The sequence below is a fragment of the Drosophila pseudoobscura genome, chromosome 4 (assembly GCF_009870125.1).
Source record: "Drosophila pseudoobscura strain MV-25-SWS-2005 chromosome 4, UCI_Dpse_MV25, whole genome shotgun sequence".
Lineage (NCBI taxonomy): Eukaryota > Metazoa > Arthropoda > Insecta > Diptera > Drosophilidae > Drosophila > Drosophila pseudoobscura.
Window position 1 is genome coordinate 17,421,719 of NC_046681.1, and position 19,516 is coordinate 17,441,234.

The 19,516-nt window shown below is 36.0% G+C and overlaps 2 protein-coding genes across 5 annotated transcripts; one reads left to right on the forward strand and one right to left on the reverse strand.

The window, feature by feature from the left end:
* Positions 1 to 1,760: 1,760 nt before the first annotated feature.
* On the reverse strand, positions 1,761 to 12,686 carry Nipped-B (Nipped-B cohesin loading factor). 3 transcript variants are annotated; one of them, XM_033379431.1, is made up of 24 exons: positions 12,523 to 12,685; positions 11,811 to 11,970; positions 11,551 to 11,722; positions 11,380 to 11,498; positions 11,179 to 11,314; positions 10,435 to 11,104; positions 10,140 to 10,362; positions 9,915 to 10,079; positions 8,788 to 8,966; positions 8,289 to 8,729; positions 7,509 to 8,192; positions 7,215 to 7,443; positions 6,203 to 6,527; positions 5,908 to 6,136; positions 5,551 to 5,745; positions 5,385 to 5,477; positions 4,834 to 5,327; positions 4,027 to 4,175; positions 3,668 to 3,955; positions 3,369 to 3,604; positions 3,151 to 3,308; positions 2,427 to 3,090; positions 2,153 to 2,371; positions 1,761 to 2,087 (listed from the first exon to the last, which is right to left on the reverse strand). In XM_033379431.1, the coding sequence occupies exons 2-24, from the start codon at positions 11,875 to 11,877 to the stop codon at positions 1,938 to 1,940; spliced, it is 6,285 nt and encodes a 2,094-aa protein (XP_033235322.1). In that variant the 5' UTR covers positions 11,878 to 11,970; positions 12,523 to 12,685; the 3' UTR covers positions 1,761 to 1,937. The 3 variants fall into 3 exon arrangements, with proteins under 3 accessions (XP_033235322.1, XP_033235323.1, XP_033235321.1); XM_033379432.1 differs by having other exon boundaries at positions 1,761 to 2,083; positions 10,140 to 11,104; positions 12,523 to 12,686; XM_033379430.1 differs by having other exon boundaries at positions 10,140 to 11,104; positions 12,523 to 12,686.
* A 1,882-nt stretch (positions 12,687 to 14,568) lies between these two features.
* ath (ATP-dependent RNA helicase DHX33) lies at positions 14,569 to 18,730 on the forward strand. 2 transcript variants are annotated; one of them, XM_033380979.1, is made up of 4 exons: positions 14,569 to 15,588; positions 16,462 to 16,537; positions 17,362 to 18,144; positions 18,203 to 18,730. In XM_033380979.1, exons 1-4 carry the CDS (start codon positions 14,756 to 14,758, stop codon positions 18,581 to 18,583), a joined length of 2,073 nt encoding a protein of 690 aa, XP_033236870.1. In that variant the 5' UTR covers positions 14,569 to 14,755; the 3' UTR covers positions 18,584 to 18,730. The 2 variants fall into 2 exon arrangements, with proteins under 2 accessions (XP_033236870.1, XP_033236872.1); XM_033380981.1 differs by lacking the exon at positions 16,462 to 16,537 and having other exon boundaries at positions 15,455 to 15,588.
* Positions 18,731 to 19,516: the final 786 nt, after the last annotated feature.

The window sequence follows — 19,516 nt, forward strand, 5'->3', positions numbered from 1 at the left end:
ATTTTCGAGGTCGAGATTTTGATGCCAATCGACAGGCTGGGTCCTCACGATCCTGCTAGAGTTGGTCCTTCGCCGATCTGGCCCCATTTAGCTGAGATATAACTTTCATAAGATTTCGATTTGCATATCATTAAAATACTGGTTTTTTTCTGTAAGCTATAACTCGGCCACACGGCACCCGATCGTGGCGCGGCATGTCTTTTCGAGATGGGGAGAGTCCTGCCAATCGACTGCCATCGAAAAAAAGGACATCCATTCCGTCACGATTTTCGCAAAAAATCATGATGGTTACATCATTGAATTTGTCAAAAATCGGCCTCATTTTCGAGGTCGAGATTTTGATGCCAATCGACAGGCTGGGTCCTCACGATTCTGCGAGAGTTGGTCCTTCGCCGATCTGGCCCTATTTAGCTGAGATATAGCCTACCGAAGATTTGGATTTGCATATCATTAAAATACTGGTTTTTTTCTGTAAGCCAAATCTCAGCTATACGGCGGCCGATCATTGCGCGGCATGTCTTTTCGTGATCAGGAGAGTCCTGTCAGCTATTTTATCCAGTCATATATCCTGTTTTGTCCGTGTGGGCCGATCTGGCTGTTCCATAGGTTCCTGCAATTGGAAAAATATCCTTGATCCTTTGGTAACGACTCCAACTAATATTTTCCCGATTCTTTGCATGGATGATTTTTATTCATCAAAACTTAGGTTGATATAAATAGATAAACAAGTGGAAAAACTTTGTATCTATCTTTACACCAACAACAACGAGATCTATTTAGATACAAGACTGGAACGCGTAGCCACTCCCTTGGTGGCCAAAGTCAAAGTCCTTGTTGTCGATGTTCTCAACAGTTAGAGCTGGTGGAAATAAAACAAAAAGAATTAGAGCCAAGAACAAAGAATAGTTGAATAGGGAGAAACAAGGAAAACTTACTCGGTGCCGATGAGGTAAAGCAGGGCGCAGGAGGGATGGCGATGTCGGTAATGTATTAACCTGTGAAATAATTACGTCGTAAGTCGTAAAAAGTGCAGGTAAATAATGTACCAGCGAGATGCACGTGAGCTTCAAGAATGAAATCCGGCTCGTAGCTAATTTTATTTAATTTTGTTGTATTAGAGCTGGTTGCGCCATTCTAACGATAGGACAGATCTTAAGCTTGTCCCGAAGCAAAAGCGAAAGCGACGATGAAAGAATGTATGTTTGCACTACACCTACAAATACGTCGAAAGCAAAGGCGGAAAATGCAAAGCAATCAAGCAGAACACCTACATACGTTTGTGCTGTATTTATGCACTCAAGCGGTTCCTATCTAGATTTTGTTGCTGTTAGCTCTGAAACAAGTTTGTACAAATATTCCGAACGGACTTGACTCTCCGGATATTTCTGTATGCACTCTTCAACGAGCAACGATATGGCCGGACCGCTAAATAGAAAACGAAAAAGGAACTCAATTGGTTGTACTTGGTTTATTAGTAAGATTACAAAATCTTTATCTTTACGAAATTTACATATTTATATTTTCTATATCTTATTATACAATTATTTACTTTTTTTGTTCTTAATAAATTAAGTTTAAACTTAGAGGTAATTTCTAAAGAATACGGAATTTAGTTAACGAACTCTATTAAATGAAAATATTATTTTCGTAGGTGTAAATATTTATTAAAACCTTAGAGTTTTAGATTCTGAACATATATTCATAACAGTTAATTATTCGGAATTAACTCTATCGAATATTTGAATTGCCTACAGATAAAATTATTTTGTAAATAAACATTTATTAATTTTTGTACATGTAATATTATAGGTTTCTTGTGAAGAACACAACGCCCATGAAAATAGTATATTTTTATTTATAGAGTAATAAATAAGTATACCAAAACGAGTTGTTATTAGTTGCTAAACCATATACAAGAAAACCAGAAAGGATCAAGCTCACGCATATTCCTCATCACTGACTTCATCGTCGTCAGACGACATTATCTTGCGCCGTTTTCGCTTATTTCGTGCTATGTATTGCTTACGACCACTAGGTTTTGTAGGAAAAATTGATGATTTCACGATTCGAGACCTCGGTGTACCTTCCTAAATCAACGTGCACATTATAATGCAGAGTTTGAACCAATAAAAAATTTCATATAAACACTTACATCCGTTGAAGTCGCAGGTATTGTTGATGATTGCACATTGCTTACATTTGGTGTCGAACAAAAGCTGCTGTCATCATTTGGTGGTTTAGAACCTTTTGAAGAGTTTAAGTAAATTAGACCATCAGAAACGGACGAGTTATTTAAGTTTGATTTTTCTCGCATTTCATCCCCATCTGAATCTCCGTCCTCTGGATCCAGCTTAAGCATAAGTTGCTTGAACTAAAAATAAAATTGTTATATATATATTGTATATAGCGTACGACAAGTTACTTACATCCAGGTACTTGACGACAAGGTCTAGTTTTTCATCGTTAGTAAGTGGTCTTGAGGAACAATCAGGTTCTGAGTTTGAAAGCTGCTGTGACTTCTGTTTCTTAATTAAATCAATTGTTGTTTTAGGGTTGAAGTCGTTGACGCCTCTACGTGTAATCGCCTTTTCATACATTTTTTGCTCGGAAGGCGAATATCTTGAAATTTTACCATCTGTGAGACCATACATGTCCTTTAAATGGTCTTTCAGTATTAAAAGGAGCATGCACGCTTCGGCGGATGTAATACATTTTTTTATCTCGGTCATGTCTTCTGGCAAACGATTAAACAAAACTTGAGGATCCTCCACGTCATCATCATCCTCTAATGCATCTCCCTCCTTGTCATTTGGATTCAAATGTTCCTTAAATGTGGCAAGTAGATGTGTTCCAGCCATTGAAATCAGCAAGTCTATTTGATGTATCAGATATAAAGGCTCATCTTGAACTACATACGGAAAGTATGCTAGATTATCGGCTATATACAGCATTTGCTGTAGAGATGTTTTCTGATCATCAAACTGTTTTGTAACAGTCTGAACCAGTGCACGTCTCTGTGGCTTTGTGGACCGAAGTAAAGTATACAGAAAGTCATTTAATGCCGTAGTCACGTGTTCTGGTCCTCGTTTTCTAAAAACAAAATAATAATATATTGATAAACTGATTAATATGAATTATTTAAATACTCACGCATAACCTCGAATGATTTCAACGTTTCCCCGGCTGTTTATTTGCAAGATTTGCTGTAACTTAAAGCAAAGTTGTAATCCAAATTGAACCTTCATATTTACGAAACCAGAATAGGTTTTATCGATGTCTTTTAATAAGGCATCAGCTCTATGGGCCGACTGAAAAAATCAAACGCATTTTTAGATTTTCATTTTCAAAATGAACGAATAGATACGCACCTCTACCTTAGGGTCGGTACTTAAGCATATTAAATATGGAACCATTCTAACAGGATGAACTAGGCCTTGGCGCAGAACAATATGTACTACTTTAACAGCCCACAGTCGAACCGTATCATCCCGATTAAGAAAACAGTTGAGGATTTCTTCCAAATAGAGCTGAATTATCCGACTTGACATGCCTGACGACACGTCATTCATTTCCTTGAGGTCTTCGTGCTTTGATTGTTTTTCCCCTAGAAATTATGAATGTACATTTAGGTACTATAAAACAGAAATCCAAAACAGACTGTACTAACATTCTTTTTCCTTATTGTGCATAAACATCTCAGATTCTGTTAAGTATATCCAAATATTACGCATACATATTATTTTTATGCCACCATCGCTTGTGGTGGAGTTTAACAAATCACAGTAAAACTGTTTAAGCTCGGATCGTGTTAGGTAATCATCGTTCAGAACACAAAAAGAACCAAGTGAAATCAGAGCTTGCTTTCGAATTTCTTGATTTGAGCAACGACAAAAGAACATCAAGCACTCAAATACATCATCACATATCGATGCCGGAAGGCCCCCATTTGTTTCACCTGAAAATTGCAAATATGATTACAAATATATGATTCGATTTAATCACAATTAAATCCAAAATTTCACTTACCTAAGGCAATAGGTGACTTAAAATCAAAGTATCGCATTAGGATGCCAATCGTAAAAAGGCTGCGCCGAAAGCTAGGCGTGTAAATATTATCTGCACTGCAGTTTTTTTGAACCACTTGATTACGAGAAACATCAAGAACGCGATAGAACCTAAAAAACAAATAAAAATGGTTATATAAGACTATAGAACTATTGTATATTGTTACATATTAAAAAAAACGGTACTCAATCGTAAAAATTGGAACTGTCTGTTGCAATCATAGAGAATCATAAACAATGTCACATCTGATCATTACTATAGCCAGTTCTCGCTAATTACTGTTGAAACTTTCGGGGTGTCCGAAAGAAAAAACCCTTATTTACAGACACTTTGAAAAAACAGACAGAAAAGACCCGATCAGATGATACACAATTTCGTTATTGGAGTGGGTCAATAATTTAAAATAAAAGTGATAAAGAATGATATAAACTATACCAGCATTTCGGTTATATTATCTCTTTTGGTCTCCGAGAACTAGGCTGTCATATAAGACGTGCAGTCGGACATAGCTAAATTGGCTTGATGCCGGTAGTCTGATGAGTCTGGTAGTCTACCCCATAAGTATACAAATGCAAAATAGTGTGAATGGTAAAATGGTTAAAAAGTAGTGGTAGATTCTCTGTAATAGATTTAGTTTTAACTTTAACGTTTAACAGCTTATACTGTTTGGCTTGTTGTTTGCTTTTAACATACTTATACACTAATATGGCAGTACAGAGTGTACCAATTACTATTAATGAAATACATTTTGGAAATGGAAATACATACTTTTGAAAACAATCGCGGATCAATTTATAGTTCTTTGTAATCTTATTGACGAGTGCGCCCAAACAGGATACACAACTGGTTACTTCTGCTTGGTTCCGCGAAACAACCAAGAGCATTAAATGCTCTTCCAAAGAAGCCAAAAAAGACTCGCTAGCATTATTAACAAGGGGCACCACCTTTTCGAGAATATCTGCAACAGCACATATGAATTTTGCAGCTGTGGCTGAATGACATTTAATATTTAGATAAGGCTCAATAGTCATTGCATGCCGAACCAGGAGCTGTGGTCGCACTTTTGCTAGCAAATGCAGTGTAGTTATGCAACCGAGCATTCGCGCATTATCAGTGTCTTCTAATTCAATCAGCCGGTCTATAAGCCCATCAGCTAATTGCTGACATGCCAGCACTATTTCTTGAGGTGGCTCAGTATTTTTTTTCACAGCTTCTTGGATACTTCCGTCGTTCTTTAGCATGTTATCTTTCGGTTTGAAAATCTAAAAGAAAAATGTTATGTGAGTTTTTGCGATATTTTAATTACAAATAGTACTTACACTCATTAAAAGTCCCTCTAACCATATAGTTCCAGTGTCATGGGCTGTATTTACCACGTCTATAATCTGATTGATTTTCCGTTGTATGCCGTGCTAATTATAAATATATACACAAAAAGCATTATAACAGTTACACATTTATTAAATCTGAATATTTTTTACTTACTTTGTCATTTTTCATACACGGTGTGAACCACATTTTCATAAAAACCTCGGTAACAAGCTTTTGAATTCCTTCCTCATCGTTAACGCGTCGTATCATTTTAACACAAATTTCGGGAATTTTCTCAAAGTCTGGATATTCAATACAAATATCACGCAATATTTTGATAACTCTTTTTCTCACGGAGACTCCAGTATCCTAAAACAGAATGTAAAAAACAAATTAATGATGTTAAATTATTTGTTATGATACAGATTAGAACCCTGCTTGAATCCACAGTAATCGTTCCAATTTTGATTAGATTTGATAACCGATAAGATTCAAGTGGACAAATTTTTTCTTATATTCTACACATCTCACCAATATTCGAGTCGATAGCATATCGTAATACTGATCAATTAATTCTTGATTGCTGAGTACGAATTTTCCAACCAAATCTACAGCAGCTTCGCGTACTGAGATAGCAGTATCTAAGAATTTCTGGTTAACACCCATTTGCATATCTTTTCGTTTCAGTACCAATGGATCCACCTCCACAATGTTAGCGAGACATTTCATTGCACGTGTCCTTACTGCTATGGACGGTTCACTGTTCAAAATTCAAAATACAAATGATTAAAAACTGATGAGCATAGAACTCAGTCGATATACTCACTTAACGACTAAAATAATTTTCTTTAAGCATCCATCAAATGACTGACTAAAGGGCCGTTTAGTAGCTAAATATTGCGCTATTAGCTGTGCATTATTATAATCTATGTAAGTCTTAATTTGCTGGTGTGATGTGTGATGTTGTTCGCCAGAAACCGAATATGGCTTTATTTTACTGATTAAATATTGTTTTCGTTCCTCTAAAACGTTAAAAATTTCAAGGTTGAGTTCATAATCAATCAATTCAATAGACGGATTTCCATTTTTTGTTGAGTCTTCGTTGTAATTTTCTTCGCACGATTCAGAATCCGATGTTTCCAAGTATTCACCTTGAAGAAAATAGTGTATTTATTTTTTTCCAGCTGGGTTAATAATTTTTAAATAGATATACAAATCATTTCTAAGTTCATGAAATCAATTCGATCTTAAACACCTTAAAAGGTGTTTGACTGAGAGCATGAACCTTTCCACGCAACATACTCCACAATTTAAATATATCGCTTCTATATAAGTTGTGAGAAAATCTTACTGAATTACTGAATTATTGACTCGTACAGTGGAACTTTCACTGTTGCCACTCGTTGCCAAAATTAATTTTCCAGCTGTTCCGTTGAGAAAATTTTTTTGATATTGATTTTGCGCACACATTGTACTACGAAGACTGAGTAAGAGAATGACTTATCGCGTGGCTGGGTTTTTGTAGTCACTGCAAAATGGTTTGTTCCGTCTGGCGATAATAATGATCGGATTCAGATTCTGCAGTCTGGAAGATATCGGCATTCTCTAGAATTCTGCTTTTGGTTTTCTCGTTTCTTAAAAATTGTGGATGCCACTTATTTTCGTCCTTTGTGGGGGCGTAAGGTACAGTTTTGGAAAAGTTATTGTATTTCTGATTGCAGATGAGCATAATTTAAGATTTCGCCTGTTTTATATCCCTTTCTTTTCATTTTACGAAACATCTAGTCAAATCTCTAGTACTTCAAGCCTATTGAAACATGAATCATGTGCAAAAATACCTGTCTTCCGTTTATTTCGGATTTTAGATTTTCTCAACGCGAAGCCCTTTTCTCCATCCTTTATTCGACGTCTCTGATAGATAACATCTCGGTACCATTGAGCCAAATAAAAGTGTCGTGCGTAGTCCCAAATTAAATTTTCTTCTTGCGCATTTACAGCCAGAAAATCAAGAAGAATCTTTTGCAGAAATTCCGTTCGCTGCTCTTCTGGGTGTAGTTCAATTTTTGTCTGCGAAGTATATAATATTAATGTAGATGTGATGTGTCACAAAGTCTACTAATCGAAGTACTTACGTTATTGTTGGATAGATCTCCCTCTTTTTCTTGTTCCACTTTTATTGATTTAATCATTGAATCAATTATATTAACTTTACATCGGGACTCAACTGTGTCCTTGCGCAGACGAGCAGCTACTATGCCAAGGTAATCTAAGGACACTAAGCGAATGCTCTGCTCTATACCCTTATCAGACACATATCGGACGAGCATAGTTCCCAGAAGTGAAAGCAGCAGTTCAGATGCGGGCCATTCGGGCTTGTTGACGGTGGCCAGCAGATCATGGATAAAATTTTCAAAGAGCGGTCGAAAGTCTGTTTCATTGGACCGTGACTTGCATTTGTTTAAGAAAGTTGTTAAGAAATTGCCTCCAATACTGACAGCTACATCATATTTTTTTAAAACCACTATATCTTTGTTTGGTTTAACTATTTTCTTAGCACTGTTTTCAAGATCATCTTCGTTATCAACAGTCAGTTGAAATGTGGTCGTTTTTCCGTTATCACAAAGAGAGTCTGGTAAAATTGTAGCACATTGAATTAATTGCAGCACAAGTGCTGTCACCATTTGAATATTTCCGCCATTATTTGTAAGTTTGTACGGACGAAGGTTCTTCTTGGATGAAGGCAACCGATCAATCGACGACAATATGTCTCCCAAGATACTGTTCCTTATTTTATCGTATCTTTCTTTCCGAAATATCTAAAATATACAATATATGTGTCTTTAATATAAATGTTGTTCGCTTTTGTGTGTGATGTTATCTAAGGATGTTATAAATAAAGTTTCATTACTTACAGTAGTTACTAGTTCCAAGCACACAAATTGCAATGTTTCAATATTGTCTACAAAGAATGGTTCTATAGCAAGCGTCGACAGCGGCAAAACTATAGTATCGACAAATATACACTTATCAAAAAGAGCCACAAAAACTTTTAATAGCTCAACTGTTTTAGAGTAAAAGATCTGTAGATTTCGCTGATGTCCTTGATGCGACTTAATTTTTTTGCGGTTAGTAGTCTTCTTCGTACTCTTGACTGTATATACAGGATCATGGCAAGGGAATATAGTTTCGCGCAGTTGAAATTGTGCAAATTTGATAATATGTGAAATGTTGTCCTCTTGCAAAAACTTAAGATCGCTCACTGTCGAATATATATTGCAAATAAGTAAGCAAGCATCCATTGCATTTAAAATTTTTTCTATTACTTCATCATCTACAATTTCATCTTCGTCTTCCTGCAATTAGTTATAAAATCAGCATGAAAAATAATACATTAAATAATGTAATACATACTGGTCCAGCAAAATAATTTCTGGCTAAATAAACATTACGCATAGCGTAATTTATTAGAAGGGTTAACTTGTTTTTCGGTATGGAGTCCAAGGCTTGTTTAGCTTTTAACTTGGCCACATCATTGCTCATCGTATTAAGAAGTTTGGGGGAAATGCATTCAATATTTTCGTCAACGTGCTCTGCAAATGTAAAGAAATTTGAAAATATTTTTAGAACCAGTAAGACTTAACTAACTTCGCCTGACAAAAGCTCAACTTAATTTAGTCAGATTGGTTTATTTGCATTTTCTTTTTAAATCAAATTATTATTATTCCACACGTACTCAAATATACAACAAACAAGGTCGAAGGTCGAAGAAACTCAGATGTAGCTTGAAGAATACCCAAAATTCAGTGATAACTCACAAGAAGCAACAAGTGACCAGAGTACAAGGCAATTGCATTGCCATGAAAGAGGACACAGCAATTGACTGTCGTTGACCTTCTTAGTAAAGTAAATGCAATGATTGACCTTACTAAAAATATAATAAAGACAGATTATGGTTCAATACATTCGCCGGTCGTTGATCTCATCCGGATTTTCGAGAAGGCTATCTACGATGTCCTTAGAGAGAAGATAAGTTAAATGTGCTACGTTTACGTAAACGACGTGATTATAGAAGTCTTCCATAGAAGTCTTCACGACACAGGCATGAGGGTATCTCAGGAAAAGCTTTTTGGCAGGTGACTGCCACTTTCTAAAACTCTTTCAAATCGGTTCAGGCGTTTTTGAGTAATTAAAATCGTAGTGTATACTACTACAACAGTCTCTGAGATCACTGAGCCGGACAGACACTGCTATATCGACTCGGCTTTTGATGCTGATCAATAATATATGTAATTTATGGGTTTAGAAACGCTTCCTACTAGGTGTTACACACATCCTCCACAAAACTAGTACTTTAACTTTAAACTTTTTGAGTATCGGGTATAAAAATACTATTCTTTTTCAAGAATAGACTATTTTTTGGCGAAATCACTACACTATAATTTATTTCTCAGCAACATCCCCAAAGACTGGTGTTGAGTGATCGGGGGATAGATGTACATTTAGCATGAGGATGTTTAGCAAGTTTTGTGTTTACGTACCTGAATCAAAATTTGGGGATTCCGTATCGTCCAACATCTCAATAATTTGTTCCATATTTCTCATAAAATGTTGATATGTTTGTGACCGAGTTACTTCATCCTTTGAATCCTTTGAGTTAGAAACGGCTATTATTCGTTCGACGCGACGTACTTTGGGCTTTGAGACTAAACAAACGTACATTTTAGGGGATTATTTTGTATTTTATAGGTCATAGGAATATTTACATATTTGTTCCGGGGGAATATCACCAATTGAAATAGCCATTTTTCGCTTTGAAGCAAACCGTTTCTCGTCTGCTTTAATCGTTGAAAACATATCCAATGTTGTGTTTAAAGATTCCGTAGTGGTCCTACCGACTTCTAACTCAGCGGCTATATTCAATCTCGTATTGGGCTGTTGTTCTGATGATTGTTGTAGTAGCCCAATACTTCTAGCCAATTCTGGTGACTTTTGTACAAACTTTTTAATACTTTGCTGCATCAAGCGAGTATCCTCAACGTTAAGACGATTTATACATACCCGAACCTGGGACTTGCCACTCGATGACGTCGATGTCGAAGTGGCAGTCGAAGCTGAATTATTGTTTTGATGCGGTTCTTGGCCGATTGCATGTCCACTATTATTACTTATCAGCGATGTTGAAGTTGCAGGTAATAATTGTTCGTCTGGCACGTTGGTGGATAGCGTCGGTAACTGATTTTTGTTGCTTGGCAGTAAAGATTTTTGTTGATCTTTGTGATGTGCAGCAGATTCCGTAATCTGTTGTCTTTGTAAATTTAATACATTTTGGAAGTTGCCTTGGATCATTGAGGTCGATGTTGTGGGAGCTTGGGATTCTGTCATAGCAGCTTGTAAATGATAAATTGGTGATTCCAAGAACGGGAATTCATCATCCATCCGAGGAAAAGATGGACGATTGTCTGCGGGCTTAAGATTATCGCAATTCAATGAATATTCCCGAGCTTTAAGGGGACTGAAATACTGTTGCTGCACAGAATATAAAGATGAACTTGGGTTCTTTATGTCTAAAGCGTTCTGAGCGATTTCCATTTCCTCGATTTTTGGAAGTGTTTGTGTAACATCTTGGTCTTGGTTTGCCGGTTTCTCCATTCTTTTATTGAAATCATTCACGTTTGTCCTGGAGCTGATCATGGAATACTCATCTGGAAGCACGTCAGTACCAGCCATACTAAAAAATAGAAACATTTGTTAAATTAATAATATTTAGCATACACATAAGCAGTACAACTTAGTGATTCTCACCTGGAAGATTTTTTGCATTGTTGCATATTTTGAGATAGATCAGTAGATGACGCTGTCGGCTGCGGAGAGGAATGTAATTGACCCTCCATGTGTTCGCTGGGGGTTAGTCCCTTGGCTTTATTATGTTCACTTCGCGCTGGATATCACAAATATGAATGTAGCAAAAATCAAATACATATACTAACTAATGTTAAAACTTACTTATCTTCAATGGCGTGTTGAAAACAGTTGGCCGGAAATTGTAAATGCCCTGGAGTAGCTCTGGATAGGTACTAATATTAGTTCCATGTTGTTCAATAGTATACTCTGGCTTTAGCTCGCTGAAATATAAGGATGATTAATGCTAAATTATTAATCTTAAATCGTACCTACATATTGTCCGAATTTGTTTGTTCAATGGCATTCACCAACTGACGTACGAGAGTCCCATCTCGGACAGAAAGCAAATTATCAGATTCACTTGCAACTAAAGCATGGAACAGCAGTGACTTATTCAGTGAGGCCGCACTCAGGAGAGAATCGGATACAGGTAGCTCGCTGAGCACTTGGTGAAAAATAAATGAATGTTTATATGTTTATTACATTTCTTTATAATGAATGCATATAATGCATATATGTGAATTACTACTTACAATCAGAAGTGCTGGTTAGACCCGCTAACGTTGTGACGGGTACGCTCGGGATGTCACGGTCCCCCATTATTTATGACAGGCTGGACTTTCAGACTGGTGTGCCTTTCTTTAGAATGGTTTGATATTGTATACGATTCGGTTTAGAAATGGTAGGACTAAGCTGCAGATAAATAGGGAAATTTGTTTAATTGACTGGTTACCAAGTTTTGCGTACGATACATATGTACGTATGTAGACACTTAAGACATTCATATATAGATATGGACTTTTCGACATATGTACATATGTATGTAAATGTATGATAACACCCTTCTTCTTACGCTAATTCATTAATATTGTTATTATTTATTTATTAAACCATTGAAATACTTATTTGGAGCAACACACACACACATGTTTATTATACTCAAGTCTACTAGCCATGTAAATATGTATGAATGTATATTTAATTCCTTGGCAATCTATGTACATATATATGTACATGTGTTTTTACAAATTCGCGCATGAGATTTCTCTTCGTATCCGGCTTAAGTGGTTATATGCGAACAATAAACACGTCGAAATAATTATTAATATTATATTTCCGAGTACAATGCACAAATGAGTTAAGGACTACTTTGCACAAATACAAGCATATACAGAGAATAGTTGCATTGGTATAATCTAAAGATGTTCTTATTTAAGAATAGATCTGGACCGCCTTTACACATACTTTTATTCATTTTATATACAGCACACTTTCAACACAAAAAAACACTTTTAAGCTAGTAAATTCAATTCATTTATTTATTTTCAGAAATGGAGATTTAAAGGAACATGGCCGACAATTATGAACGAATACTGGACGCTCTAAAATCATCTGGTGTAAACAGATTTTATAGCAGTCAGCTTTTATCTATAAGTGCCACTTGCAGGGTTGATAAATGTACGCATTTATGGCATTCGTGAAATGGTTTGAACGACTAGTTTTCGTTGATATTATTTGTTAACATGCGATTTCTTACCAAAGTTGTAATTGATTCCAAACACATTATGGCACATTTGTCGAATGACACAAATTCATTCTTGTCCAATGGTCTTTGTTCGTATTATTGAAATTATTATTAGCGCACTGAAAATAACTTTGTTCGTTTAGCCTAGCACTCGGAGAAGAAACGGAACAAAGACTTAAGAGAATTTACCAACGACAACTTGGTAAAATTAATAAAACCAGTCGAGCGGTGCAAATTGTTATGGAATTTAGGGAATATAGAACATGTTAATTGCATTTATATTGCAAACACATATTACGATTTTTAACAAATAACTAGATCGAATGCAGCGATAAAATTTTAAGGTTAAAATAATCTAAATTTATATCACATTATTATAAATGTTAATCTGGCAGGCTCACTTAGTTTTGCGAATTACGTTTTAAGCCAAAACGTTTTGTTTTACAGTGCTCGCGTTTTCACAAATGTATTTTATCGATATTTTTCATTTTCTCATAGATTCTGCAACTGCAAGCTGCTCGCATGAAAACGATAAGTGTTGTTCCCCTAAACAATATTTATAAAGAAAGCACAAGCTAAATTGTCCTGGTATGGTATCAATTTTATGTTAATGCACCAAGACGTCATCAATTTTTTTCCTTTTTATATTAAAATTTTTTATATATAAAAAGCCGTTTTGAACAATTTTGCTGAATGTGACAACGAATGTTTTCTTAAAAGCAAATTGGAAAATTGTTGTTAAAGGCACAATCAGAGTCTTCCTGTAATAAGCTAAAGTAGATAATTTATTCATCAATGGCCTAAATTTATATGGGCAGAGCTAAAGGTTTTACTTAGTCAGCATTATTCAACGGAATATAAAAATTTAGCAATAGTAACGATTTTTCTCTTACGTTTTATAACCTTTATTTGTTTGACCTTTTTCGCAAAAAAATTATTTTTTTAGGCAAAATCAAGTATTTAAATGAAGCCAGTAAAGTTGGAAATTGATTTGATTGATTGATGATCATTAATTGGATAAAATTATGTGGGCAGGGCTGAGAGATGTAGATAGCTAGAAATATTCAGCGGAAAAATCGAGGAATATGGTTTCCAATCCTATAACAGCCAAGCCAATCAAATTTTCCCCCGAAAATAATGCAAATTTACAAATTTTAGCGAAGTTCAGGTGAAAGTTAGCGTTGTGATTTTTAAGTTCAGATGAAAGATGGCATGGACCTACAAGAAGAATTTACAATCAGTAATATTTGCCGCCATTTAAATCAAGTCGTTAATCTGTTTAAATAGAGGGGGGTTGAGTGGGCTAAGACAAATCCGCGCTGCGGATATCGATGTTTTCGATGTTTTGAGAGAAAAACATCGATGTTAACATGTTTCAAAACTTATATTTATTGCGTTATTATTATACAAAAAAATCTTAAAACTTAAAAATTGTGTTGTTGGAAGTTGTTATTTTGTGAATGATATGTCCGTGACTGAACAGTACTCTTCATACCTTCCCAAACACACAACGGGTTGCCTTCGAATGATGTTAACGGCGTTCGCAGTTTCATTTTTAACCAAATGTATACCATCTATAGTAAATTTGATTCATTTTAAGTCAAATATGTTTACTTACTTTGGCATTGCTGTGTTGCTGCTTACAGAAGACAAATACGCAATGATATGAAATTAAACTACCGATGTATTGCAAAACATCGATGCATCACTCAACATCGGTAGCAGCAAAAACATCGGAAAACATCAGTAAACATCGGCAGAAAAACATCGATGTTTTTTTACATCACTAATAGCATGCTTTAACAATATACAAAACAAATGTGTTCTATATCTGCATGTGTAACAAACGTGGAGTAATTTTTTTATTAAGTCAATTTTGAAATTTATAATTCGAACGGTATAAGTGAACTGCGTAGTCGTATACTATCGTTAGCTGCATCGGAAAATTTAAAAATGGATTCAAAATACTTGCTGACCAAAAACTCTGAGATCGGGTTTAATTCGACGAATTTTGCAGCTAAGCGGAAAGCTGAAACAGTCAATTTGGATATGCACGTTAAAAATAAATTTAATTACACTCTTTCAACGTCTCGAAATATACCACCAGCTAGTAAAAGAAATTGCATTGGACAACAAAGTAAATCGCTACCAGTGTTCAACTGCCGGCAAAGAATATTAAAGGAGATTGAAATGAACGACACTGTGTTAATAATGAGTGAAACAGGATCAGGAAAAACAACACAAATTCCACAGTTTCTTCTACATGCAGGGTATGCCAAGAGTTCCATGATCTGTATTACTCAGCCTCGTCGAGTAGCCGCAATAACAGTTGCAAGACGCGTTGCGCAGGAGCTGTCCAGCAGTATTGGCGAAATTGTAGGATATACAGTTCGATTCGAGGATGTTACCACAAAGAATACAAAAATTCGTTATCTGACAGATGGTGTATTGTTACGAGAGTCTATAGAAGACCGGCTTTTGCTTAAATATTCTGTGATTATTCTCGATGAAGCTCATGAAAGAACTGTAAATGCCGACTTACTATTTGGAATAGTAAAAGAAGCTCAAAAAGAAAGAAGTAGAAAAAATATACCCAATTTAAAAGTGGTGATTACTTCTGCGACGATGGATATTGATCATTTCGGAAAATATTTCAAGTGTAAGGGATTGTATTTGGAAGGAAGAACGCATCCCGTCCGTGTGATGCATGCCAAGGAGCCACATGATGACTATGTCCACGCGATACTGGTTACGCTGTTTCATATTCATCGCACTGAACCAATCAAGTATGTATGCAAAAAAATAATATGCTTAAAATCTGGATAAAATTAATAGGAATTTCACTGGGGGAGTCCGACCAATTCTCGACGCCATAATTTCGTCGTTCCCACGTCTAGACTGACACATGTACTGTTAAAGCGTCTTAATTTAGCGAATTTCAATCATATTGAAATCGATGCAGAGTCGATGCCCCATTCAAGCTAGTCTCAGTTCAAAGCCATGTTTCAGTTTTTACTCTTTGCTCTCGGGTGCTCTCTGCTAGCCCTGGTTTGTTGAGCCGCATAAACTTCACGATGCCTATTAGATCCACTAGAAACTATATACCTTTCGTTTTGTGGATCGAATTATTCCTTGCGTGAACCGGTTAGGGTCTTATGCTCGGATTACAATTCCCTCTGCCATATTATAACTACCACTTATTTCCTTTCTCTGCTTAAATTAATACTACTCACATACCTTTACCGTAATTAGTTATTGTATTTCTATTTTTAATGCATGCTTGGTTATTTTAGTAAGTTTAGTTCTAATTTTCCTCGAATGTTAGTCTAACATCTATCCTTCCTGGAGAACTACTGCGTTCCTGCATGGGATCCGCGCGTAACAGTCTTCTGCTGGTGTCGCATGGGCCACCACAATTAATCTAGCCTTCACAGCAACCATCGGTCCAAAGCAGGTGTCATTAACCTGCATTAGCTAATACTAATCAAAAACAACAACACTGAAACAAAATTTCTAAATTGTAACTTTTGGCTCTCCGTCTCAAAGGATTTCCGACTCCTTGTTCAAATCCTTTCAAAGCAAGCTTTTCTCTTTTTTAATTTAGCCGTTTTAATTTAAAATTTACTTTTTTAATTTAAAATTATTGAATCACTTTACAGCCATGACGTTTTAATCTTCTTAACTGGGCAAGACGAAATTGAATCATTAGCTCAGCAAATTCGAAAGCTTGCAAAGGTGAGTTTTTCTACGAAATACAACTTTGGATGATATAAAGGAAAAAGAAAATTATACCATTTAAACCCATTTATATGTAATTATTATTATTACATATAAGAGATAAAAGAGAAGTTTACAAAGCTTAAATAACTTGGATGGTTTAGTGCTGGCTACAAGGACTTCGACTATGTTATTTGACATTGTATTGGCGGTGGCGGCTTATTTACTTATTATCCTCTGTTGTATATTAGCCTAATTATAAGTAATTTAGTAAGTAGTTTATACATTTATTGTATGCATTGCTTTAGTTCTCTTTTACATTTTGTGGTACATTTTGAATGTTTTTCTGTAGGATATGGTTGTATTATAATCTTGGGAAAAAGGGCAGCATTGTGGTAGCTTATGGTTAATTTAATGATGATGAGTCCGATAAGAGTGGCCTGGCCGGATTCGGATTATTTTTGATTCTCTCTGCTAAACTTTTGGTGGCAGAATCCAAAGTAGTCGCCAACATGTGATTTATCCAAATTTTGCGCTACGATTGACTGCAGTGGCTACTTTCTATCTATCTATTTATACCTGTTGAATTTATGTTTGGCGTAAGAAGAAGAGGCATTTATGCCTGCAGGACCAGGAATCCACATTATTTATATTTTAGTCGATTTTGTTGGGGTAAAACTGTTATTCTTTTTGTTTTAATGGAGGCGATAGCCGGAGCACGACTGATTGCTCTGTATTGAGGGTTCCCATAATGTTATTTCAAGTTGTATGATACAATATTATGTCATTATACACTAATAATATCACAATGGTTATAAAATGATTTTTTCTTTCTTTCTTAGATAAATACAAATGGACCCACTAATATTCGTGTTTATACACTGTACGCGCAATTATCACACAGCATGCAGCTGGAATGCTTTTTACCGGGTCCATCAAACATGCGGAAAGTTGTTTTGGCCACAAATATAGCTGAAACGTCGATTACCATACCTGGCATACGCTGCGTCATCGATTGTGGATTTGTAAAAGAAAAATTTTTTAATTCCGTTGACGGAATTGATATTTTAAAGGCAGTTCGAATATCACGGGCACAAGCATGGCAACGGACTGGTCGGGCAGGTCGTGATGCACCTGGAGTGTGCTACCGGACATATACAAAAAGTGAAATGGATTCTTTTCTGAGCTCGACTCAGCCGGAAATTCTTAGAGCAAACCCAACATCAACAGTGCTGCAGCTTTTGGCTATGGACATAGATTGCAATAATTTTGATTTCTTAGACGCTCCACTAGATGAAGCCCTGATAAGTGCATATAGAAGTTTGGATGGTCTTGGGGCTATTGAGTATGGACCTATATCACACATTACGCCTCTAGGTCGTTTAATGTCCCAGTATCCATTAGATCCCAAGTATTCCAAATTATTAACATCAGCTTCAAAGTTCGGCTGTATGGAGGAAATATTACGTCTGGTTTCGGTCCTTTCGAGTGATAATATCTTTGTTTCAAGCAACGATAAAAACGAATTGGCCACACTTGCACATGCCAAATTTCACTCCAAGCATGGAGATCATTTAACGCTGCTAAATGTTTATAATTTATTTATAAAGGCAGAAAAGCCGAAGGTAAGAGCCACCTTTTTTTTACACAATATTTATGAATTTATTTCGTTTATTTTTTTAGGTGTGGTGTCACGATAATTTTTTAAATTATCGCTGCCTAATATACGCCCGTAACGTTTGTCGCCAATTGTCAGAAATAAGCCTGCGATTGGGCCTGACTATAAACAGCTCCGAAAACATTGAATCGTTTAAAAAATGTCTTTTGAGCGGATTTTTCGAGAATGTTGCTATATTGCAAAAGGATGGTTCTTATTTGACTTGTTCCGGAAATCTTAAGGCTAAAATGCATCCTTCAAGTGTCTTTCACCTAAAGTACAAACCAAAATGTATATTGTTTACTCAAATGGTTCAGACGGATAGTAACTTTCTTCGGCAGGTCACAGATGTATTTATAGACTGGGCTAAAGAAGTGGTACCTTGTCTTAAAAATGGTATAAAATAAATGACAAAATTTATACATTTTTTCCTAGTCGAGAACATATTCTGTTAATGGTCAATTATTCTGAAGTAATTATTATTTTTTTGTTGTTGTTCAATATGATAATAAAAAGAAAGGACTGAAGGAAGGAAGATAAAACCGTTCGGTAAACGCCAGCGTCGTCTATATTGAATTGAATATTTCAACGTCTGTGTAAAAGATGTGTTAGCTGAAATATAGAGTCTCGTGGTTCATGAATAAGGATACAAGAACGGGCTATCTTTATTGATCTTAAATTTTCAGAGTTACGCAATATCCTGGAGCGAGGTCGTGGATCTGATTTCTGGGTCGTCTACGGGGACGCACGGGCCTGATTTGGCTCGCACATTTTCCAGTATTCTCGTACTTGTTTACTAATGTCCTAGGACTAGTCTATCTATAAACTGTCTTCTAAATTTTCAACGCTTTTCTCACTTCGAGCTACCGGCCAGGGGTCCGCCAGTTGGCCTTGTACTACTGCGTTTTGTTCATCTAGTGTTTGTTCCTCTGGCGCCACTATGTTCCAAGTAGATACGATCAATCTTTATGATTCATTTTTATATGTCAATCGAATTTTTCCCGACACCTTAATTTCAGAGGGGAAAATCACCAGACAAAGCCCATATCATCAGATTCCTTTTTTGAGCTGCTGCGCTGCACTTTGCAGCGCGCTGCGTCGACCTTCATTCCTAAATAGTGCTATTCCTAAGTAGTGCCAGACGCTATCGCTGCAGGTCCATACTTCATGTGTAGTTCCTCTCGAGTTTTTTTCACAAAAATGTGTGTGTTTAAACTATTAACAAGCTTTAAAGTCGGGCCAGTCCCGGTACTCAGTTTGTTTATGTATATGCAATGCTATGAGCTGTATCGTCACGAGAAATTGTTTTCTTATTCTGGCTGTAATGATTCGATTTAATT